The 25,497-nt window shown below is 44.9% G+C and overlaps 2 protein-coding genes across 3 annotated transcripts in view; both read right to left on the minus strand.

The window, feature by feature from the left end:
* LOC114140903 (uncharacterized) overlaps positions 1-25,497 on the minus strand; it is a 1,158,965-nt gene that overhangs the window by 28,560 nt on the left and 1,104,908 nt on the right.
* phf21b (PHD finger protein 21B) overlaps positions 1-25,497 on the minus strand; it is an 80,898-nt gene that overhangs the window by 13,356 nt on the left and 42,045 nt on the right. For both annotated transcript variants that reach the window (XM_028011231.1, XM_028011232.1), the window contains exon 3: positions 1,285-1,539. In XM_028011231.1, coding sequence (XP_027867032.1) covers positions 1,285-1,539 — 255 coding nt within the window. The remainder of the gene's footprint in view (positions 1-1,284; positions 1,540-25,497) is intronic.

Consider the following 25,497-nt stretch of genomic DNA (forward strand, 5'->3'; position numbering starts at 1 on the left):
AAGGAATCCATTTTGCTGAATATTTTGGGCTCAATTTAGAAAAAACTGAAAAAAAATATTTTAATCATTCTCAGCATTAAAAACAGAATGTAGGTCAGTCTTCATATCTATTGAGCCAAGTCTTTGTACAGTAATTAAAAGCAGATTTGGGTGCTCCAAGGTGTACAATTCAATGAGTAGATGTGGTCCTAGTTACCATGACAACTGAAGGAAAACAGAAAGCTTGGAAAAGCTCACTTTGTGCTGCTTTCGGTTGCATTTTGTCCCAATTTATTCTTGAATTGTGGTCGGGTGCAACACGAAATCGGTTCAGGGCCACATATGGCCTCCGGGCCTCACTTTGAACACCTCATTTTGGAGTTTAAATAAGAAACTAAGAGTCTGTGATGACGTCTGATGATTGAGGGGGTTCCCCTCCAAAAACCTCAACTCTGAACCACAATCATAACAGTGAAAATGCCAAAGATAATCACCTCATTTTCCTTTATAGACACGGTGAAGTGAAAGGATGGGCAGAAGACGGGTAGAGACTGAGCCTGAGGGCCAGGAGGTTGGGCCCTCTTCTCTCTAACTGCTGAAAAATTACAGCCATGGAGCTCTGATCCCAGCTTATGAAGCAGAATATAAAGCCAAAGAGGCTGCAGCCTGAATCCCAACAAACAGGAAAAACAAGGCTGCAGCGCAGGCCCATCGGAAAACAACAAGGAAAATATGGATTTCTAGCAATATTTACTGATCAGGATATATACAGGTTTCACCAACTCAAAATTAAGCCCAGTATTATGACAGAAAGGTACAACAGGAAATCCCTTATTTTACGTAGTTGCACATGCCGAACGTTATTTGCACACGATGAACGTCGATTAGCAAAAACTAACAAAAAAGCAAAAGAGCAACCCCCCCCCCAAAAAACAGCCTACGAAACTGGCGATAAATGTACACTTACCCATGATAAACGAAGAAACGTTATACTAGCCGCTAGCTAGCAGTAGACTCAACCGCTTCAAGTCGCAACACGAAGCTAGCTAGCAGCTACGGTAGTTAGCGTTAGCCTCAACCGCTTGAGTAACAAAACGCAATGAAGCTAGTTAGCTAATATTTGCAACTAGTTAGTGGTAGCCTCAATGAAGATGTCTCAAACTTTTGCCTGACAAAAAAGTCCCACCAGACTTTTAACTCTTCCATTCTTATATATTAAATATTGATATTTAATATTTAACATTAAATAGTCCGGCCAACCCAAGAGGAGAACCCGTCCCCGCCCACTTTACAGGTGAGGGTTACCTGGGAGGGAGCCAGCAGCTCCCCGGCTCTCCTGCCGCCGCTGAACGGAACGACTCCGGCACCGGCCGCCTGGAGGTTTATTGGGGACGCCTGCAGCGGCTCCGGCCCCGCCGCCTTCTGGCCGTTAATGTGCGCGGTCACCATGGAAACGGGGGCCTTGGCCGGCACCACGGAGATCGCGATGCCCTGGCTGGGGGGCTTGATGAGCGACAGCGGCTTGGTGGTCCCCACGGGACAGCTTCGGACGGCCAGCTTCTGCGGGGAGACAGGCAGGTGAGTTGATACTTCGTCGCCATGACAACCCTAACCCCACCTTCCTCGGCTTCTTCTAAAAAGGTTTCCCCACTCCTTTTTATCCGCCATAAATATTTCATATCTCTGTTCAGGAAGGCAACAAAAACAGTCGAGCTTCCAGAAACACCCTGAGAGTTTTAAATACATGTTCATCTTCCAGCAAATAAATAATAACAAACCAGAACCATCCAGAACCTGTTGGGTCCACCAGCAGCTTCCTGGGAAGCTTTTGTTTCAGGGAATCAATGGAATCCGCAGGCGGCCCGAACAGCCGCCTGCTTCAGGACCCGCTGGCCCGCCGCTCGCCATTCAGAGCCGGGGCCCCTCCTATTGTCTGAAAGGTCACTCATTTAAAGCCTCTGCAGGCTGGAGACCCGAGACGGGCCCCTCCCGTAGGGACGGGGTCAGCAGGTACACAAAAGGACACTTTAAAACGCTCAGAGCTGTTCAGACACACCTAGGATCGTATTCATGGAGCTTTTAACAACGGTGCGCACTAAAAATAAACTTTTAATCAAACAGGAAGCCTTAAAATAAGAGGAACCAGCAGCGAATGTCGGAATGACTGCAGTTTATCTCAATGCCGGGAGGAATTTTATTTCTTTTTAATTCAACCAATCCACATCCTGTTGATAGATTGATCTTTGAACCTCAAAAAACAATAAGAAATTGTTTTTTGTAACAATAAAGTTACAAAAAACTTTCAACTGTGGACGTTCGTTATTTTTGCAAACATCCAGTTTTATTCATTTTATTTAATTTCTAAGCAACAAGAAAATCCAGAATTAAAAAAACTGTGCAGAGATTGTAGTCGGATGAAAATAAACTGCTAAGAAATGAAACACTGCAAATAAATTCTTACCAAGTATTTTTAGTCTAGTTTATGTCCAAGTGTTTTAGTACACTTGAAATAAAACTAACTTTCAAGGATTCCTTAATATTTATTACAAGTACCAGTGTTAGCAAAATAATCTGCTGGTGAAACATTTTAACTTACAATATAGGAAAAATATCTTGTTGGCAGATTATTTCAGAAAATATTGACTTAAAACAAGTTTCTATTTCTTGCTGAAAAGTTACTTGTAACTTAGTTTTGTCTTAAAGTTTTCTAAGATATTTGTACTAGAAACTAGACCAGAAATTCTTGGTAAGATTTTGTGGTTTTGCAGTGCATGAACCAAGAAAACCAAAAATGAGCTGGAAGCCTGTCCCCATCACTTCCCACAGTATTACAGATACCCACACGGACTAGTCAAAGGCCATCAACGGACAGGTTTATCATCAGCAAGACAACAACAAGCGTGTGTGGAATAGTTAAAGTAAACTGCCGATCAAAAGGAAAAATGGCCAAAATAATGAACTGACTGGACATTTGGTTTGATTTTATAAAAGTTTATAATTGACAACAGCATTAAAGAATAAAACACTTTGGATTTGTTTTACATTTTTTGACTATTTGAGTTTTATTTATTGTCGTGGTTCTGCCTGGCTGTGGAACCAGTGAAGCTGAAAGATCCGTGGATCCATCCGGATAGAGGATCTACCTGACAGAACGCATTAGTGCGGCCATAAGAGCCGCTAACGAGTCGCTAACGAGTTTTTTTCTCCATGTTTCTGCAGAGTTAAGCGAGGATGCAGCAGCTTTCATCAGGGTACGCTCGCTGCTCACCTTTCATCTAATGACGGTGGAGGAAACGGGCTTTCTGCTGGCCGCCTCGCCGCGGCCTGAGAGCTGATGATGCAGAACATCAAAGCTGCACATCAGCAGCAGCTTTTCTACCGTCGTTGCTCCGGTTTCTGCTGCCGTCTCATCCAGATCGGAGCAGAAACTAGATCTGAGTTCGCTTTTCTCACCAAACAAACAACAAAAAACCTTTATCTAATCCTACACTTTTAGTTTTTCACTCCAGGCAAAACGGAAAGAAAAAAAGAGTAAATATTTTAAAAAATGCCCTGCAACAGACTGGCGACCTGTCCAGGGTGTACCCCGCCTCCCGCCCGGAACGTAGCTGGAGATAGGCACCGGCAACCCTCCCGACCCCATTAGGGACAAGGGTGAACAGAAAATGGATGGATGGATGGATATTTTAAAAATAAATTAACTTTAAAGCTAAATAGAGTCCTGAGTCGTCCTCGTCTCCTCCTGAGGACGACTGATACAGAAGGAAAGGAACAAGGAAGGAAGGAAAGAACAAAGAAATAAAGGAAGGGAGAGAGACTAGGAAGGAAGGAAGAAAGGATAGAATGAACAGACATTAGAAAAAGCAAACAAAGAAAGGAAGGACAGACGCAGGACACTCCTCTCCTTAAAGGTCCAGGTTGATCTGGTTCATGGTTCAGGATGAGTCCTGGTTTTCCTCCTTCAGAGGTTCACTGGGAAACCAGCCGACCCAGAACCCACCAGGACCTGACCACTGGGAGAACTGGGGGAGATGTGTATGTTTCCATCCTGAACAGGAAGTGACCTCAGATCAGCTGATGGTTCTCTACTCCAGCTGTGATCCACTTTGTGAAGTTCTGGACCTTGCAGACCAGAACCGCCCTCACAGCTCCACATTTTATACTTTAAAAACATTAATTTAACACATTTAATCTGAGAAAATCTGAGTTAAGATGAAGAAACTTCTAAAATCTAGAGATATGTTATGATGAGTCAGCAGTTTTTCCTCTCCTGGTTTTAGGGGGTTTCTGGTGTAAAGTTGCTCACTCAGCAGGAAAACGGAGCATTTTGAGCCTCTCGACTGGAGAAATTTAATTGAGAACGTGTTCGGCTCTCTGAGTCCATAGTTAAGGTCATTCTGGGCTGTTTACTGCCAGCTGACTGGATTATCCTGGCTCATTATGTTCGCTGTTTTGATAGGGGCCTTTGAGATAAGGAGGCCGCTGGAAAACGCATTAGTAGCTGTTCAGATTTCCATCAGCGCGGCTGCCAAACGCTTTCTTTGTTTACACTCCATTTACCAGCGAGCTGCTTCAGTCCTGGAAGGGGCTGAGGAAACGGGCGGCTGCTTTTCTTATTCCCAGAGGGACAAAACAACGTCAAATCCACAGGACTGGACCGCAGCAATGTTTGGAAATAAGTTTCAGAGCCGTGGAAGTGGAAGCAGATAAACTCCCGCCATGAGCTGCAGGTGTTTGGTGTCTCAGTACCGAAGTTTTGACGGTTTTCATTCTTAAAAATTCACTTTTTGTCTTGGGCTGAAACAATTAATCGTGATTAATCTATTATTGAAATAATCTTCAACTAATTTAGAAATCCATCAATAATTAACTGGAGTATACAGACTCAAAGGCCATTTGCTGAAAAAAATGACCAGCTTAGAGCAGTAAATAAGCTAAAATTGTACAAAAAATATCTTTATTTTGCATTTTTCACCTTTATCTGTCAATATGTTTTACCCAAATCTCTTCAAGTGGCAGTTTTAACTTCACCTGGTTCAAATTCACAAAATTAATGCTATATTACCACATTTTAGAAAATAAAGTTTTTCTTATTAAAAAAACGATTTTAATTATTTGGTTCTTTAAACATATTTTTAAATATTATATAAAAAGTGTAAGAGGTTAAATGAAATGGCAGCAGAATGTAGCAATACTTTATCTGATTAATTATCAAAATAATTGATAGAATAATTGGTAGCTAAAATAATTGTTAGTTGCAGCTAGAAGTGCAGAAAAAATAGATTCTACAGGAAATCGTAATACGTAGTTCTCATGTAACGTCTCACCTCAGGAAACGTTGTAGCTGACAGCCATCTTGGTAGGCATCCCTGACTGTCATACCAGTTGCTATGACAACAATAAAAAAAAAGCCACAATTGTAGAACTATTTAAAACTTAGAACTAGTTTAGAGTAGGCGAGTATAGGGCCTGCCTCTACTCAATTCTGAATTGATTCAAAAGACTTCAAACTTGATATTAAAATGCGCTGAAGTTGTACGCTTTTGCCTTAATACTCCTGAAATAAGACAAAATTAACTTACAAAACTTTTCAGCAAGAAATAGGAGCTTGTTTTAAGTCAATAATTCCTTAATATTGATGAAAAACCTATAGTTTCACTGGCAGATTATTTAACTTATAACAAGATATTCTTCCCATGTTTTATTGAAATAATCTTCCAATGGATCAATATTAAGGAATTATTAACATAAAACAAGCTCCTTAAAGTATCTTTGAGATAAGATCAGATAAATCTTTATTGTCATTGTCACAAGGACAACGAAATTCAAAGGGTGCCATCAGTCGGTGCACATGCCCAAAAACAAAAAATAACTGTCTCACAATTCACACACAACGCAAGAATCAACAAACAACTGGCAAAAAAAAGAAAAATAAGAACAGCCACATTCTCACATACATCATTTATGAAGTTACTTTTGAGTTATTTTGTCTTATTTCAAGGGTATTAAGATATTTGCACTATAACTAGACCAAAAATAGTAGGTGAGATTTTGTTTTTGCAGAATTCTGAATCTAAAATCATGTCTAAATCAAATCGCTGAACACAGAAATATTCCCATCTCTAGTTGCAGCCCAAATTAAACTCAAATATTTGGTTTGTTATTGGAATTTTGTTAAAGGAGGAACAGACAAGAAGCTGGAATGGGATCGGGATGAGGAGGATCGGCTCACTGTGGGACTTCACGGAGAGACGACACAAGAACGACGCTCCTCTGATCGGATCGGGGTTGAACTCATGAATATTTTATGGAGACAGCAGGATTAACTGCCTCATGGTCTGAATCAACTGTTAACTGTTGATTTCATGTCTGGAAAATCAATTTACTGAAGAAAAATGTTTGTTTATGTTTCTCATTGGTTTTTCTTCCAGATTGCATTTAAATTTAAGATTTAAATGTTTCAAGTTCAAGTGTAACAGAGACATTTTTCCCCAGCAGCCATCAGCATCTCCGTTGGCAGCCATTTTGGTCCACTCTTCTTCAGTTTTCAGAGTTTTAAATGAAGGAAACTTGACTTCTGATAACTTGAAGGAATTTCTTCCAAGAAGATTCTCCAGTTCTGGAAAGTGGGTTGGAAATATCAGGTTATAGAGGTCAACAATAAGGTCATCATGGAGTCTCTGGTATCAACGCTCATTCAACTCCTTGTGCGCATCTTCAACGAGGCCAATATGAACAATAAGAAGGAAGGAAGGAGAAGGAAGGAAAGAAGGAAAGGACACTGAAGAAAGGACATAAGGAGAGACCAATAAACCTGCAGTCCATTGTCGCTCTTTTCCTGTTTCTTGTTTGTAACTTCCTGTAATCTGACAGCCTTCACAGCAGCTTCCCTGCAGAGACGATTAAAACTCCTTTCACTGACGCCTCCGTTTGATTCTGTTCGGGAACTGAATCAATACCTCTGCGTTTCGGCCTCCATAATAAGCAGTTCTGATTGTTAGTCTAACAGCTCCGGTTCTCCCGCCCGCCGGCAGATAACAATCACATTAAAATGTTCATTATGCAGCCGGGAGACAAACACGAGGAAGCGGCCGGCGCTCCATTCATTTCCCACATCATGTGGTCAGTCTCCGCCCGACAATAAATCCATTTAAATGCAAATCAAACGCGCCTGCAGCAGCTTTTTTTACTCAGAGATCATCGGAATGTGACCGAGGGAAGGAAATATCAGGACACCAACAACCCGATCAACCGATCAATAAAACATTATTACTACATCAAAGAATCATTTTTTAAAAATCTACCTTGTCTTTAAGATTATTATTTAGATAAATCCTGCTTTTAATACAGAGATGTAACAAAGGAAGCAAAGTTAATGCAAAAATGTCATTTTTCTTCTTTTTTTTTCCAATTAGGTCAGGGCCGGCCCAAATCTTCTTTGGGGCCCACAGCAGATTTTTAATCCTCAAATGTTGTTGAGTTGCAACAAATTTTAATTTCTCTTTGGGATCAAAAAAGTATTTTTGAATTCGAATAGGCCTGTCGCAATAAATAAATTAATCGTATATTAAATTTAAACAAGCAAATAATTTATAATTTTTCTCTTTCTACCACTTCATACTCAACTAGCCCCTTTTTTAAAGGACAGTTTTGTTTACAGAGACTTCATAATTAATTTTGTTTTTTAAATATTTTAAAATGTCTTCCAGTTAAATCCTCATTAGAAATGAAAGTTCATTGATCTTTGAAAATGTGTTCTTGCATTATTACCATTATATTAACTGAAAATGGTCTCAGACTAACAATATTATCATTTAATGCAATAGCTTCTGGGACAATTTATCATCCCAAATTTTTCTATTGTGATAGGCCTAGATCAATCACTATAAAATAAAATCAAGTCATGCTCTTGGGGGCCCCTTGGTGGTGTGGAGGCCTTAAGCAGCAGTTTAACTCGCATATGCCTCGGGCCGACTGACTTTCATGTTCAAAGTGAAAAGCAGAATATTGCTTATCAATTTTAGTCTAATTCCTGGTTCTCCATGATTATTTCTATTTGCTAATTTTCAGAATCATATATCTTTCTTAAATTTATTTTTTTTAAAAATTCAAGATATTATTCTTCATGGTGGTGATGATGAAGGCAGTTTACAAAGACCAGAAGGTCAAACTTACATTACACACTTCAAAAATTAAAACAATCCAGTCTAATCCATATATTTTGAGTTTGAAGTTATGGAAAAAAGACTGATTATTTGAAAAAACACAAATTTATTTAAGTTATTTAATTAAGGCCTGGTCTCTGGTTTTAGTAGATTGTTGACACAATTTATTGTACAGTCCACCTCGAATCTGAACTTATTTAGTCTCATTTTATCAACAGGTTGTGTTTATATTAGTTTTTAAAATAACAGATTTTCTTTTTTCCCCCCGCTACATTCAGGCTGTTTTTTTGTATAAAATTTATTCTCTTTATAATCAAAGGTGTCAGAAAAGCTTACAAGTCGTTTTTAGCTTCATGCTGACCTGCAGGGATTTAATCGAAAACGCATCGCCGCCGTCTGCTTTTCTTCTCAATAAAAGCCTAAATGATCGAAGCTCACGCTCAGTACTCGAGGTTTCATTAGGAGTGAAACAGCATGGCCGCTCTGCTCGAGTCGGGCTAAACTCGGATTTTATTTTAATGTAGAGACATCAGGGGAGCGGCGGGGGTCCTGACCACAACAACCGAACTGAGGCAAGACAAACAGCAGCTCAATTTCACTCAAGCATCTCACCTGAACCCGTTTCCAAATTAAAAGCTCAGAGTGGGGTCTTCATTCTGTCAGCAGGAGGCTTTTATACTGAAGGGACATTTTGATTTCCTGTCCAATACAAGTTTTAGGAAGTGGTTTGAATTCTGCCACATTGCTCAAGAGAAATATTTCATTATTTCTACTTTCTTTTTATGGTTTTATTCTGTAACTTTACTTTTATTATTACTGGCAATGTGAATTTATCTTGTTTTATTAATTACAAACATTTCATATAATATCTTGACTAACATGTTTAAGAATCTAATTACATAACGTGCTCTACTAATTATTACTTTGCTACTTTATTTTTTAACTATTTACAGTTTTAAATCAATAATAAAGTTTGCACACTGTGTATATTTATATATTGTCTATAGCAGGGGTGTTCAAAGTGTGGCCCATGGGCCATTTCTTGGCCCTTTTAATAATTTTTGATGGGCATCGACTACAAGTGAAGTACAGTAAAAATTTGTCTGACAAACCAGAAATCAACTGATTTAGAAATTCTGTTTTTCTTTTATCATGGCAACAATCTAAAGTCTTTTTCTGTGTTTCTGTGTTTCTTTAAAGATTTAATAATTTTTTTAAATATTATTGAGCAGCTAAAACTACAAAAAAAATTTGTTTTTCATTTAATGAATTTTGTGACACGTAGTTTAAATTTGCCAGTTTTTAGCATTTATTTTTCATTCTTTTATTATTCATATAACTATTACCACTACTACTAGACCCACAACTATTGCACATTATATTATTATATATTTAGTTTATTTTTTTGTATTTTATTTGTATGTTTTTTTTATTATTTATTTATAACATATTTTATAATTATCTTTCCACTGTTTTAGTCTGGAGTTTCCTCAGCGTGGATCAGAAACCAAACAGCCCGATCAGAACCTGCTGCAGCAGCAGGATGTGGCTGGAGGTCATCGCTGTCATGAAAACATTTATTTGTGAAGCCAACAGTTCAAACCTTGAGCCAAAGCTCAGAATATCGACCGGCGGCCGCCGCAAGGAACAGAGAAGGTCAAACTACATCTGAAACGAAGCGCTAAGCAGAGGTGAATCTCCGCTCTGCTTTTATTAACTGCAGACGATAAAGAAAAAGAAAAAATAGGAGCTTCATCCACGTATTACAAGGAATTACTGGCTAAATTAGAGTTCAAATAGGTTAAAGTTAAACTGAATATTTTCCACTTTTTTAAATGAAAAATCGGATAAAAATAGTTTTAATTCTGTCTAACTGAACATAATATATAAACTATTTTAAACTACATATATGTCAGAATAATTTTAAACTACATATATGTCAGAATAAAAAGCCTATACATACTGAAAGCCTGTTTTTCTAAAAAATGTTTTTTTTAGCCACAGATCTTTTAAAAACTGTTAGGAATTATTACCAAGATGAGACTTTTTCCCTGTTAGAAAACACATTTTTAATGAAAACGCAACAGAGTAAGCTCTCTTACTATCCCCAAAGATCCTCTGTGCAGGAAGTAAAGGGCCAGACTGTTTACTTCCTGAGGCAACTCAGATGATGTTTGTGAGCATAAAGTTAATCAGATAAGAAAATAGGGTAAATTTATACCAATTTATGTGGAGAAAAGTTAGATTTTCCAGGCATAATCACTGAATGGTTCACTAATATAAACTATTCCTATGACAGAGACACAGAACACATTTCTATGCGCAACAGTGTAAAAATGCAGGTCAGAACTGGAGCAGAAATTTAAACACCTGTCTAAACGCTGCCAGCTTGTTTTTTGGATTATAGTTTTCACTGAAGTGTGTGTAGATACAGGCAGACTGGGTTCACCACAGAGAGCTTTTAAATCCCTTCATAGGTTGCCGGTTTATTGGTTCTCCAAGCTATTGCTCTCAAACAGATCTAACGCTTTCCTCCACCATTAAGATCTTCACTTTCTGAATTTAGATTGGATGGATGATGTGTTTTATGAAACAATTTGTATTTCTTAGCATTCACTTTTAACACAAACAATAAAATAATTTATTCATTTCACCTCTCAATAAATAAAAATATTTTGACTGACATTGTAAAAGCATGATAGAATATTTAATTAACTTCATATTTTAATTTGATGTATTTATTTTAGTTCTTGAGTTATTTATTTAAGTGTCTGTTGTCAAGAAAACTGGTAGGGGGTTTGAGATCTATCCAGGTACACGCAGAAACAGGTGCAGGAAAGCCTGAAGGAAATAAAGCAATCTTGTGTTTTGATTTATAATGATTGAGTGTTTTGATAATGATTAAGTTGAATATGGATGAATACAATAGGTAAAATGACTGTATGTAAGTAATCACTGAATGATTTACTGAATGATTCTGAAGTGTACGAATCATGATCTGTAATAACATGACGACAATGAAATGATTAAGGTTTGATGATATATAATAAGTGAAAGAGGTGATTAATGCTTATGATTAATGCTTAATGGAAATCAGCACATAAGTTTTTAATAATTGACTGTGTTTAAAAGTTAATCAGAGAAAAGCACATAGTTTTTAATGTTAAAAGGAGAAGGAAAACTTGTGAGTTCCTGCTGTCGCAAGCAGTTCTGAACAGATGGCCAGACGCACAGGATGGGTGGGGTAGTATGGTTGGCTAAGAACAACACGCTGAGGAAAGGACGGTACTTTCCATCCCAGCCAGCAGACAGGAGGGGCCGAGACCACGTAAACTAACACTCCCCATACACATATATGGCAGAGAACTGTATATAAGCAGACGGAAAAGGAGAAGTTCTTGTTCTTTGTCTGCGGCACCGAAGTAGAGCTAACAGAAGAAGCAGATCGAGCAGACCACACCTTGGAGCCACGGGGAAAGCTGAAGCTTCTTGCCGCTAAAGGGAGACAAGTTCCAATCGTCCAACCCGGGTTCCTGATTCGATCGTCGGTCTCACCTCAACCCAAACATTGCAACAGACTTGGAGAAAGGACAAAGGTCCCGGAGGAATAAAAGAGTTGGGTTTTCAAAAGCAATTGAACCCTCTCTACTTTGTTTCCATTCTAAAGAGGATTTTTTCACACAAAGGATAAAGACTCAGACCAAGGTTTTCGGACGTTCCTGTTGCCAAAGATCCATCACCAACTGGGTATGAGTAGAATTCGCTTCCTAAAAAGCTATCTCAGAATCTGCGACATAGGTTAGGGAAAGAGACAGGAGGGTATGATTATACATGTTGATCTTATTACACTGCTCTTGACTTGTATACAATTGATTATTGATTTGTATGTCACATACCCCTGCTTAAGCTTGCTTAATAAATTCTTACTCTAAAATTCTAATGAAGTTGGTGGACATTGGAATTAATTGAGTCATTTAATCATTTTTTCAGTTCTTTTAATAAAGGTAAAACTAAGGTACATGGTTCTAGTGAAAAGGAGGCTTCATAATTTCCTTTGGTGAGAGTAAAATAATGACCCAGGGACTTACATCCAAGTCACTAAATTTTATCTAGCCGGTTCCAAGAGCAAGTTATATTTTAGAAAGCGAGCTACCGTTAACAGGAGTGGTTATTGGAATTACGCAGCTGTGAGGGCTACTCAGCTGACTGTTTCTTAACTGAAAAGGGTCGTAACTTCTGGATTGGAGGTAGTTAGAGCTAGACGAATCGCTTTCGACACCAGTTTAAATAGATTATCTCTTATAGATCTCTTTTAGGGTAATACCCAGGTCTTAGAGATTTTCCGGACCTGTTAGACAGAGAACTGGTCAGTAGTCAGCCCCGGAGGGTTGTGATGAAGTGGGCGGGGCTAGCTATTGCAGGATAACGGACATGGCGCCCAACGTGGGGCGGAGCCAAGTAGGCGGGCCCTAATAAACCAAGTCAGTAAAAACAGAAGTGTGATTCTGAATAGCTCACTTGGATGGTTAACTCTGAGGGAACAGAGTTAACGGTGACTGATAAGGCCGTCAGTCACAACCCTTGCAGTAACTGTATAGCATGCAGGTGAGGGAAAGCTTCTACTGAGGATAAGTGATAGTATCCAGACAGTGAAGCCAGTAGCCAACACAGCCTGGACCCATCCCTACTCAAGAGCGCAAAGAGAGGCTTTGGGGGATAGGCAACTCGAAGACAAAGACAACTATGAATGAAGAAGAAAGGGGGGAACTGGATCCCCTGCAAGAGCCAGCAAAGGGACAAGAGGCAAGCAACATCAGCCGGGATGGAGAGAGTCATCAATCCCATCTTTCCCAATCCACATTATCACAATTGCCTGTATCGTTGATATTACTCGGTGATGGATTGGATTCCTGGATTGAGGTAATTAGGAGGGTTTTCTTTGAATCTCACTACACCATCAAAGAGGACATGGCACGGAACTTAATGAAGTACCTGGTGCAGACTCGGATATACTTTTGCACACTGCTTAAACATGGTCACCGACTGGGAGTCGTTAAATGCCCGGTGAAGGTAACCAAGAAATCGGAGATCAGAGAATGGCTGGAATGGTTCGCTGAACTCCTTGAAGGATGGACGATTGGTGAGCTGCGGATGGTCTACAGCCCCTCCGAGAAATATGACAGGCATCGAAGGGATCCTGGTGAACCCTCTAGCCAGTGGGGTGCGCAAATACAAAGAATATACCGAGGTTCTGCAGAGACTTTCGGCCTTCAAAGAGACCCGAGGAAAAGAGCAGGCCCCAGACAAAGCAGAATCGGAGGTGGCTGAGGCCCCCTCTCGACTGCCCAGCAGAGCCACAACACCGACTAACCAGCCGAAGCAAGATCAGCAGGACCTGATAGACCTGACGGAAGGCGATGACGATATCCCAGCTCGACCGGGAGCATCGAGGAACGACGAGATCCCCTCTGAGCAGTCAGAAGAGGAAAATCACGAGGGATCGCTCATTGACGGTTTCGCTGAGGAACAGTTGGAGCAAGCGGCCAGGGATTGGTCCCCTCGACGGGGTCAGGAGTTCGGGTTTCATCCCCGAGTCCACAGTACGAGAAGGAGGCAGCTACTGCCACCTACGAAGACTCCAGCGGGCAGCAGCTCCGACGAGGACGGGGAGGAATCGGATGAGGAGCTATGGGACCCCGGCCGCCCTAAAAAGAAGACCCAGAAGTCGGATGTTTGGAGGAGCACCCGAGAGTTGGCCAAAATACCATCAGAGACCATCAGCTTAAGGCTGCAATCCGGGCTCATGATTTACCAGTTTATTGGAGGAATATGGGACCTTGAAGGTGACGGGCTGATTGTGTTCACCAATGATAAATACAAGATCCACAATCGAAAGTTTCGACGCAGCCTTAAAAACCAAGCTGGGAAATACTATCAAAAAGACTCAAAGGTGTTGGAGGCTTCTTGTAGTGAAGAGACTAGAGGAGACGTAGTGATGATGAAGGGCTACAGTCTCCCTTATGGTGCCGTAATCCTGGTCCCAATTGATGTTTACAAGAAAGGAGAGAGTCTGGAGGAGTATCGGAAGAAGATGTGGCATGGACTCGAAAGGGGCCTGGTGACCGCCAGCAACGAAAACATGAGAAGGGTGATGGTGAGCGTGCAGGGACTAAGATCGGCAGATTTGCCAGGGGACACCGCCAGGGCGGTCACAGAGAACGGAGTGGTGAACATAGCCAAGACCAACAGTCATTTCTTTGTGTTCAAAGAGGTGGTGGTGGTGGTTGACCCCCGTATGCATCGACTCCGTACGGAGCAAGGTGTACGAATGGCAACTGAAATGGAGGAACAATGCCGCATCAGCCACCCAGCAAAGGAGATCAAGAAATATCCCTTAAAAATACCCCAGAGTGGAGTTTCAAACACCACCCAGACCGGCAAGGCCAAGGTTATGGAACCACTCAGGATAAAGTTAAGGGAAGCACCAGTCGGGCCAGAGTCCCAGGCCGCAAGATACGTCAAAGAATTCTCATTCGAGGGAAGCAGCAGTGAACTAAGGCAACCCAACACGGACAGAGTCAAGAATGAGCAGCCGACGGTCCAGAGAGAAATAGGACCAATGAAACCAGCCAAGATTCAACCGCTAAACTCCCCCAGGAGGGAACCTCTTAGACAACAACAGTATGAGGACATCAGCGACTCGGAGGAAGGAGAAGAGCAACAGGAGATCGAACATTCTGAAGAAGAAGAAGAAGAGAGTGAACACGACAGCATCTTCTCCGACCCAAAGCAACCACCGACAGGGCATAAGACACTCCGAACAGGACAGCACCGAGGAAAGAAGAAAGAAATAGAAACCTTTGACATCGAGGGTTCTTCTGAGAGACTGGCGAGAGACGTGACCTGGGGCCCTGTACAGGCTAAAGACGGACGGCGTACGTATGTACCAGAGGTCGGTCAGACAGAGTACCAGATTCCAGCAGGATGGGCCAGCAGGCTGGGAGACAAGGTGCGGCTCGAGGTAGAAGCGACAGTCGGAGAGTGGGCTAACATCCTGATGACACCATCCTGCTCTACCCTGACAGCACACTATTCCCTGACCACCAACTTCAGGAACGCATACATGGGAATTATGTATGATGTGATGCTGCGACGACTGAAGAAAGCGGCCTACAAGTACTCCAGGGAGACTCGACAAAAGCTGGACGAGGTGTCGGCTGATGAAGAGGAGCCGCAGGCGACGTCTTCAGAGCCAGGACCACAGATCCCGCAGAGACCACAAGGGGTGTCAGCCCAGCCACCGGCCACTACTACCGGACAAGATGCATACGCAGAACTAAAGAATCTAAGGCTGGTGATTCGGAGTAAAAACGCAGACGAAAATAATGAGGAGTATTTGAAAGATGTCTGGCCAACTGTGCTATCTACCACCAACCACGAGGGGGCCAAAAAGTTGTGGCTGACCAGCGTGACTGCGGACCCGATGGTTGGAACAGAGTCAGCACAGAGCAACTATGAGAGATTGGTGTTGGAGGACATGGACGACGAAGAGTCCCAGGTGAAGAGAGCTAGAGGACGGCTGGACAAAGGAAGCCGGTTGGAGCCGCTCTGGCATACCCTAAAGCAAACCGTTTCTCCCGCGAGGTATGTGAAGGTACTGCGTGAGGTGACAAAGGGACGAAGAGGAGAGATTGCGTTTGTGAAACTACCAGTGAGAAGCACAACCGTAGCCCAGATGGATGTGGCAGTGCAGGGATTCGACCTGGAGCAGCAGTACTACGAGGACAAAAGGAAGAAGGAGGCTAGCCAACCAGCCAAGCCACCTGGAAGGGTCAACATCAGACAGCCATCCAACTTCCAGAACAGGCCGTTCCCGCAGGGCACACAGCCATCCAACTTCCAGGGCCGGCCGTTTCAACAGGGAGCACCACCATCCAATTTCCAAAACCGGCCGTTCCAGCAGAAACCACCAGGACCAAAAGGAAGACCGACCAACCCGCCGGCTTCACAAAATCAGCCAGAGAAAGGTCAGTTCCTGACGGATGAGGAATATAGGAAATTGAGCCCAGAACAAAGGACGGCCCTCCGTGAGTCCCGTAAAGCCGGGGCCGGAGGGTCACCAAAGTAATGGCGTCCAGGTCGCGGGTCATTTTGGAAAATGCCTACTGGGAAGGGGACGAAATCTACGCTAAAGTGGAGGGAGTACCCTACCTGGTGGACACCGGAGCAGAGGTGTCTATGACCCGCAAAGACCTAGAAACAGCAGGACACCTGAAGGTTCAGTTTGCTAATGGAAAAATAGAAGAAATGCCATACGGGATATGGAGAGGAGTAGTGTGGGTGAAAGGTCCTTACAATCTACTCACAGTAAAAGACTTAGATGAACTCAGTAAAAAGAAGGGCACACATCGCCGACTAGAGCGAAGGCTGACGAGCTTGAAAGCAAGGTTGGTGAAAGTCGGCCCGACCCAAACCGGATCCGGGCAGCAGGACTGGTACAAACCGATTGACATACCAACGGTGACAGAACAGAAGATCGCAGAGAGTGACTTCTCCCCGGCTGGGAAAGAGAAGCTGCGTGAGATCATCGTTACAGCGCAAGTGGCACGGTTCAAGAACGATTGTGGGGATTTGGGTCCAAAGTTTGTTCATCACATCGAAGGTGGGGTTCATCCACCTGTTCGGCAGTACCCGCTGAATCCGGGGGCAGTCGAGGAGATGGACAAGATAGTGAAGGAGCTGAGCGCCATGGAAATCATCAGAGAGGAGCTCAACCCGATCACCAACAGCCCCATCCAGGCGGTGAAGAAACCTGAATCGGCTGGAGGGGGTTGGAGACCAGTTATCAACTTCAAGGCCCTGAATCGGAGAACAATAGCAAACCGAGCCAGTCTAATCAATCCCCAAGGAGCGCTGAAAACTCTTCGAGTCAAGAAGTTCAAGTCATGCATCGACCTAGCCAATGGATTTTTCTCTCTACGCCTCGCCAGACAATCGCAAGGTAAAACTGCATTCACCCACAAAGGCAAGAGCTATGTGTGGCAAAGGTTACCCCAGGGATACAAGAATTCCCCAAACGTGTTCCAGTCGGCAGTGATGGAAGTACTGGGGGACGTAGGTGCAACGGTGTACATTGATGATGTCTTTATTGCTGATGACACAGAAGAAGAACACCTACGAAGACTACAAAAAGTGGTAGAAAACCTCACCAAGGCAGGCTTGAAGCTAAACCTCAAGAAATGTCAATTTGGACAGTTCCAAGTGAATTATCTGGGTTTCCAAGTCACGTCGGACCTGGGACTCTCAGATGGGTACAGAGAAAAGCTGATGAACATTCAACCACCTCAGTCAGAGAATGACTTACAGAAAATATTAGGACTATGCAACTACGTCCGGGACCACGTACCCAACTATCAGAAGTATGCCAAGCCTTTGTACAAATGCCTGAGAAAGAGTGAGGAGGACGAAAAGGACGGAAAAAGACCCTGGGTTTGGACAGCAGCGAATCAACAGAACCTAGAAGAATTGAGAAAAGCCATTCAAGCAGCTGTGAGACTGGAGCCAAGAAGTTTGTCGGAAAGACTGGTGGCAGAAATCAGCTGTGAGAATGACGATGCCATGATCAAAGTGAGTAATGAAAATGGAGGCTTGGTTACCCTGTGGAGTTACACCCTGACTTCTGTCGAGAGGAAATATCCGCAGGAGGAGAAAGAGCTAGCGGTGTTAGCTCGTTACTGGGGTGTGCTGAAGGATCTAGCACAAGGACAACCAGTTAAAGTCATCACACAGAGCCAAGTTCATAAGTATCTAAGAAAAGGTACCGTGGAAAGTACTAAAGCAACTAACACACGGTGGGGAAGATGGGAAGACATCCTGCTGGACCCGGAGCTTGAGATTGGGCCAGCACAACCCACCAGTAAGAAGAAACCGCCAGAGACATCTGAGAAGCCAAAACAACCAGAATGGACAATCTACACCGATGGATCCAGAAAGGGGTCCGACCAGTCGGCATACTGGGGATTTATTCTGAAGCAAGACGGCAAGGAAAAATGCCGACAGAAAGGAAAAGCTCCCGGTAGTGCTCAAGCCGGAGAAGTAACGGCCGTACTGGAAGGATTGCTGGAACTGGTGAAAAGGAAAATCAAGAGTGCCAGGTTAGTAACCGACAGTTACTACTGCGCTCAAGCCCTTAGAGAAGACTTGGCCATTTGGGAAGAAAATGGTTTCGAGACAGCGAAAGGCAAGCCAGTGGCACACAGAGACTTGTGGAAAAAGATTGCTGAGCTAAAACTACAATTGGAAATAGATGTTGAGCATCAAAAAGCACACACGCATGAGGGAGCTCATTGGCGTGGGAATGATGAAGTGGACTGTTATGTCCAGCAAAGAAAGATCGTCTTTGTCGGTACCGAGAAGTGGGACAGCACTCCCAGAGGACGGGAGGTCCCAGAAGAGTACGTGGTCGAGGTCGTGCGGAGCGTGCATGAGGCCCTTGGACATGCAGGCGTACGACCTACCCGTAAGGAACTGGAGGAGCAGGATCTTTGGATCCCAGTGAAACAAGTCCAACGCGTGCTAAGGGACTGTGAGGTATGTGGACAATACAACGCAGGTCGCCGAGGGCAGCGGATGGAGGGGTTATCCATCAAAAGCACGGTCCCCTGGGGTTCAGTCTGCATGGATGTTGCAGGCCCCATGGGGATAACAGGAAGAAGAGGTGAGAAGTACCTCTTAGTGCTGGTGGATTCTATGTCGGGGTTTGTAACTACAAAAGCAGCCAGGAAAGCAAACGGCAATAGTGTTGTCGGCATGCTGGAACAAGTATGCAGTGCCCTGGGAATCCCGAAAGAGCTGCGCACGGATAATGGGACTCATTTCCGTAATTCACAGGTTGACCAATGGTGCCAGAAGTTTGGAGTAATGCGAGTTTACTCTCCACCCTATACCCCACAAGCTAACGGAGTGGTGGAACGAGCCATAGGGTTAGTGAAAAGCTGGATAGCTAAAAATGCTAATACCAACAGTTGGAGCACACAGGCGGTGGAAATAGGGCAGGCCCTGAACGACAGAAGCAGAGCCGAGAGGCCCGCCCCTGCAATGGAGCTCAACCAACGGCCGTTCACCACGAAGGAAGTGGGGCGGAGCTCCAGCGACAAAAAGAAGAAGCTGACGCCCAGAGTGCCATTCCGAGAGGGACAGCGCGTGTGGGTCAAAGCAAGGGAGCAACCTGTAAATGCAGCAGTAAAACCCAAGTTTGAGACCACTGACATCGTCAAGCAAGTACTGGATAGGAACACAGTATTGCTGAAAAGAAAAGGGATTCAAGGAGTTGAGCAGCTCAAGCCAGTTCCTGACTAAAGTGAAACAGAAGCCGGTGAAATGGCCAGTGAATCATGTACCATTCCACCCTATATCGGACTGGCCACCGTGAAAGGGGTGGTTATAATTAGAAGAACACCTTCAGGGATTTGGGCAGGACGAGCCCTGAAGAAATTGGATTGGGCTAAAAAGGGAGTCCTGTCGGAGGAGCGAGAGATGCTGATATGGGCAAGAGCTAAAAGTCGCTGTCCGGTTTGTTTAGTAAACAACCCACTCCCCATCACCTGGGAGGGACCGGGCCGTGAGAAACCCAGGAAACAAGAAGCCACCGCAGAGATACTACAACATCTCCGCGTCTCTCCGGTTACGGTTTTGAACAACACCATCTGTGGGAACTGCCGGGTAGGTTACCTGCCCCGACTTCAGTTGGAGACCCAATGGAGCTGGCAGAATGAAGAACCAAAAAGCTGTTATTGCGTCTGGGATGGGGACGATCTCCATCACTGTTCTACTTGCGAAGACCAGCTGGGGAGAGGAGAACTGACTTTGACAGGTCAAGCTGAGGGATGGCAGGTGACGAGGTTTTACAGCTCGCTGCGATATTACAGAACATATGGACAAGTACAACCGAATCACGGGAGCCCCATACCGATAATATTACCGGGACCTTCAGCTCCCCCAAACACCCCAGAAGAAGCGGATCCATGGGTGTGGAGGAGGGAAGAAGGGCCCCATGATGTCCTGTGGGATTCTGTTCATGCTGCCTGGCCGTATGAAGCTGCCGGAACATCCCTGTCATTTCCACCATTGAACACCAGCCACTCCCCTGTGATCTTCCGAGTCCATCGGCCTCACGCGTACCAACCATCAGCTGAGGGGCTAAGTGCACTCCCAGATGACACCAGAGACCAAGCCGTTAATGGGGGTTGGACAGGCCCCTGGGAGCTGACCACATGGGCACATCTGATTTTGGAGGTCATCAATGACTGCACAATTCCTGTGGTGGATTTACCGGACGTGCCAAGGGAAGATGGGGTACGCTGCTCAGATATGTATTACTACACCACTGAGGTGGACGGGTGGGGCAGCAATGCGGTAAGACCTAAAGAAAAGTCTTGCCTGTACTGGATAACAGCGGAGTCCCAGTTTCGGGATGGGGTATTGCAACACCCGGGAGGCGTGGCCCACAGAGCGGGTACGCCCTCCTATCCTAGCACCTCCTGCCAGATTCAGCTGTCAGTGCGCATGATCACCGTCCCCTTTAAAGGAATCTACTCCGTCGGAGCAGCCATCAAAGTGGTGCCAGACGAGCAGAATTACGCCACCGTGTCCTACACCGAACCGGAGCCTCCTAAGAAGAAACCCAAGACCCACGCCTGGCAGAAGCTCGCTTCAGCATTTCCATGGAGGAAGAAGAACCAAGACTAACGGATAAACCGGAAGGGGGAAAACGAGTCGCCAAGTCCCAACGTCAGTCAAAACCCACAAGACGGAAAGGTACAAAGGTTTTTGTAACTAAAATGTTCAAAGTAGGAGCTGGAGTCTCGTCGGGACTATCAGATAAAGGTCCGTTTCTAAGACTCCCTACTACTTCTATACTACTTGATATGCCGAGAGAGGACTTCACTCCTTCCAATCCGCTCACCGAAGCATATTTTCTCAAGTACCTCATATATCTTCGACCCACTGATTTCCAGCATACAAAAAAGGTGGGGGAAAGTGAAGAGTACACGTCACCCCCTCCAACGAAGCCACATTTATTCATCCCTACCGCACCGCCTGCTTGGCAAGGACGAGGATCCAGTAACACGGTCCATTATGTATCAATTTCACCTATGAGCCCAAGATCTCTGCCATGGACTTTTAATACAGTGTATCACAGGGTACAGGGGATCGAACTACGGATGCGGTGGGGTCCCCATTACCTTGAACCACTGCAAGGACTGTATTGTGAAATTTCACTTAATGACATGATTATTTGGACCACATCACCAAGTATGGCAAAAACCATAGTAAAGAGAGAAATGAATCCAGAATGTTATATATTTAATAACACCAGGCTCCCATTGAAATTGGAAATAGATAGGGTCTACCCTAATCCACCACACCAGAGGGTTTTTACCCCGTCAACCTGGGGGTATCGCACCAGACTAACTTTGCATGGGCAACCTTTGTACACCTACATCTCCGTTCCCGCCCCAATAGGGTACCATCATGAATCTTGGTATGACCAAGCGCTGAAAAACGGCACCGCCCAAGGCCCGTTTCCTCGGCCGGACTATTGGAGGGTGTTCCACTGGAAGTGGGTGTGGAGGGGGTTGGAGCCCGACTTACCCTACCCCTCTCCTATATTTACAGCCTTGCAACAGAGAAGAGCCACCAGACGGGTTGCGAAGAACCCTGCTCACCAAGGCTGTATCAAGGCTTTAAGAAAAATTTGTACAACGCCTGATGCACCGGATCCCAGAGAATCACTAATCTGGCCAGGATGGATGCCATCGGCATGAGGCGCAAGCCTACAGACCAGGGTTGGCTGGACTCAACATCAGATTCGGACAGCTCTACTGACACTGACGACGACTCGGACGCCTCTAACGAACCTTTGCTACGGAAAACGACTACGATAACAGGAAAATCCCTTTGCCTGAAAGGGCTGCTGACGCTTCTTGCTTTGCTATTTGCTGCTGCTGTTCTCGCTACAATCTTCTACTTCATCGGAGTTGGACCGTGGTACCTTACGCATACAAAGGTCACTTATGGACATTCCAAGTATGCCACCTTCAACTGCTGGAATACAAGCACCACGGCTATTTTTGTGCCATGGGACAACGAAACTTCTGCCCAGAATCGAACCGGATTATTCGCCAAAGAAAACGGCAAAAAGTATGTGGAAAGCCGAGCCTACAAATTGAACGACTCCTCTCTAGACGACCTCCTGAATCGGACCTGGGAGATCTACGCCTATGACTTCCTCAACACCGGAGCGCTCTGCTGGATACGGGTTCTACAGCGCAAGGAACGACGGACCGTCAGGTGTAACTGGATCCATCCGGATCGAGGATTTCCAGAATGGCATTGCAACATGGCTTGTCGATCACTACTAATGTTGCCGAACCAGGGGTACTGGGATACCGAAGTAGTATACCCGGCCCCGCACAGGTCCTCAGGCTGTCAAACCTGGCTCCCACGAGGGGAGTTTTGGGGTGACTATCACCTAAATTGCAGAGAGGATGCCAACTTTACAGAACGACCGCAGGTTAACAGCACCTCCCGAAACGACTTTCTCGATTGGGCAACGAGGCCGCCCCCCAACGACAGTTTGACTAACATTACGGCCTTCCTGATTCGACAAGGTCCAACACGGTTTATGTACCAATCTGACCAGCAATATTGTTATAGGAACCACTTTAGGTGGTTAAGTGCCTGCCTCTGGAACAAGTTCGTCAAATGCAAGGGCCAAAACTACATTGTTACAGCTGTAGAAGAATACCGGTCGGATTTCTGGCACTCTGTACGATCAATACGGACAGAAATTGAAACCTGGCTAAATAACACATTCCCATGGACGTACATAGCCAAAGACCAAACGTTCTTCGAGGGAGACTTCCCCGAAGGAGCGGTTCGCTCTCTTGCTGGGTTAGAGGACTTTCACATTGCCAATTTACGTACACAACCCCTTCCAACTCCTGATGACCTTCTGAGCGCTCCTAAAGGCGACTTTGCAAAGATTGACAAATGTGTTGCGCGCAGTATCTTTGACAGCCTTAATAACACTTGCTGGGTGAAAACCCACTCGTCACCACGATGTGACCTCGTACAAACTAGCAAGACCTTCTATTCCACCTGGAGGTATCACTGCCCTGATCCTAACGTCCTTCCGACCGCTAAATGGGCTTTACGGGCCTGGTATGAGGATTATACTCGGAATTGGGACTGGGAATGGTGGGGACTTCAGCAAAAAGAACTTCAAGCCTGGGTTATACCCTGTCTCCGTCAGTCTACCAATTATTGGATCAAATACCAGTACCTCGCCACAGTTTATTCTAAGGACCGCATGATTTGGCCTGGGGTTCTTTGGAGACCTGAAAACTACGTCAACCCCAGACCCTGGCGCATGACTTGTAAAAATAACACGCGACAAGTCCTTGAGTGTGTCATAAGTTTAGCTAGAAGACCCTGCCACGACGTTCGAGGTTGGGAGAGCTACTGCAAACAACATTATGCCGATGAGTATGACACTCACTCTTCAGAAGTTACTTGGCGCAAAATCAATGGTACATGGCGGAGGGCTATTGTGAGCGGAAAGACCTGTACCGACGCAATCCTAGGTTACCACCTCCAGAAGCGCAAGAGTATTCTGGGTCTGCCAGTTCCCTTCATCCCAAACCCCCTTATAGCCATCGCCGAAGGACATGCTTTCCGAAAGAGTATATGTGATGGGAAAGTAGACCCCGGGTTTGACTGGATTGGACCTAATCTTTTGTATTCCAACCTCACCTGCACAATCTCTAAGGAGATTTGGCAGAAATGTGGCGAGGGAGCGGACCAACACGATTGTTTCTGGTATGAAACTATGGGAGCAACCATCGTGACCGCAATCACCGAGGTTGTCGAAGAGGCTGCTAGTGTGGTGGAAGAAGGCCTCCACATTGTTGAACAATGGCTGCTAAGTGCGCTGAGTATGCTGTGGCCATACATCCTTGGTCTACTGGGAGTGGCCGTGGCTTTAATCGTCGGCAAAGTCGTCCTGGAGGTGTGGCTGAAAGCACTTTGTCGTTGCAAGAAGAGGGAGTACCAGCCCCTCCCCCCGAAGGAGGAGCCTGCTCCTGCATAAAAGACAGCTGCCGTGTGCCTGCGAGCCATTCAATCCTCGCTGCAGCTGCCGACAACATCTGAACCAAAAGAACCACCATCGGACATCATGGCATCTAACTCTTCAACCAACACATCGAACCCCAACTCACTTTTTGCTCCAATTCAAGTGAGTACCCTTGAGCTCTTAGGGGTTACCCTGGCCTGGATACTCTACTGCCACACTGGTTCCTGGCCCAGGGGACATCCTATGAGGATCTTCGTTGCGCTACAAGGATATGTCAAGCTTATCCTACGACCCATCATCCTCCAGAAGTGGGGGTTAGCTTCATCCCTCTTCGCTTGTTACCTGATGGGCCGTACCCGCATCAACTGGCGCAGGGGCGTTGTGGTCTGTCTATGGCTCGTCACCGATACCACAGCCCTCATAATGGAGTTGGTCCTTGGGGGTCGTCAAGCAACTCGAACCGCCCCACTTAAGATCCTCACAGCTATTCTAGAAGGGCTCTTTGCAGTATCTATCCTCGTCTACTTAGCGCGCCAAGCCTTGTCCATCAAAGGTCGGGGCAGGCGCATATGGCTACAAAAGTGGATAGTTCTGGCTCTTTGGGCAACGGTTTGGGGGATCTTGGTGGTCCTCTACTGGCTTCAGGAAACCTCTGACCTAGCCATCGTGGTATGGATGATGACCTACGCTGCAATATTCCATGATTCCGCTCATGTCTATGATTGGGGCGAACCGGCTCCAGATCACGACATTCCGGTTCCTGTGATTAATTCTCCCTGGCTGGCAGCCCAAGCAGGCACACGAGCTTAAACCAGCTACACTCTCCGCTTTCGCTTTTGCATATTCGTTGTGTTATTGTTAATCCGAAACCCCTAATCGTGAAGTTACCTAGGTTGCTGTTTCTTCCTCAGGCGCCAACCTGCTGTGTGGGATGTGGGATCGCCGCAGAATCCTATGGATTCATATGGGTTGCATCGTCCTCCCGCTGGTGTCACCGTTGCGTGAGCAGCCGTATCACCGATGTAACGGCAATTCTCTGCGCCACAGGGCCAGGAGATTTGCCTTACATAGCGGCCTCCACATCTCGATCCCTGGAACGGGTGCACAAAATAGTGTGGACCTCTGCCTTTGGCCAAGAAGACGACGCCCTTACAACATCTCCAATACGCACAGGACTCCTGCTGCCCGTGATTCAGAAGTTATGGGAACACCAGC

The sequence above is a fragment of the Xiphophorus couchianus genome, chromosome 24 (assembly GCF_001444195.1).
Source record: "Xiphophorus couchianus chromosome 24, X_couchianus-1.0, whole genome shotgun sequence".
Lineage (NCBI taxonomy): Eukaryota > Metazoa > Chordata > Actinopteri > Cyprinodontiformes > Poeciliidae > Xiphophorus > Xiphophorus couchianus.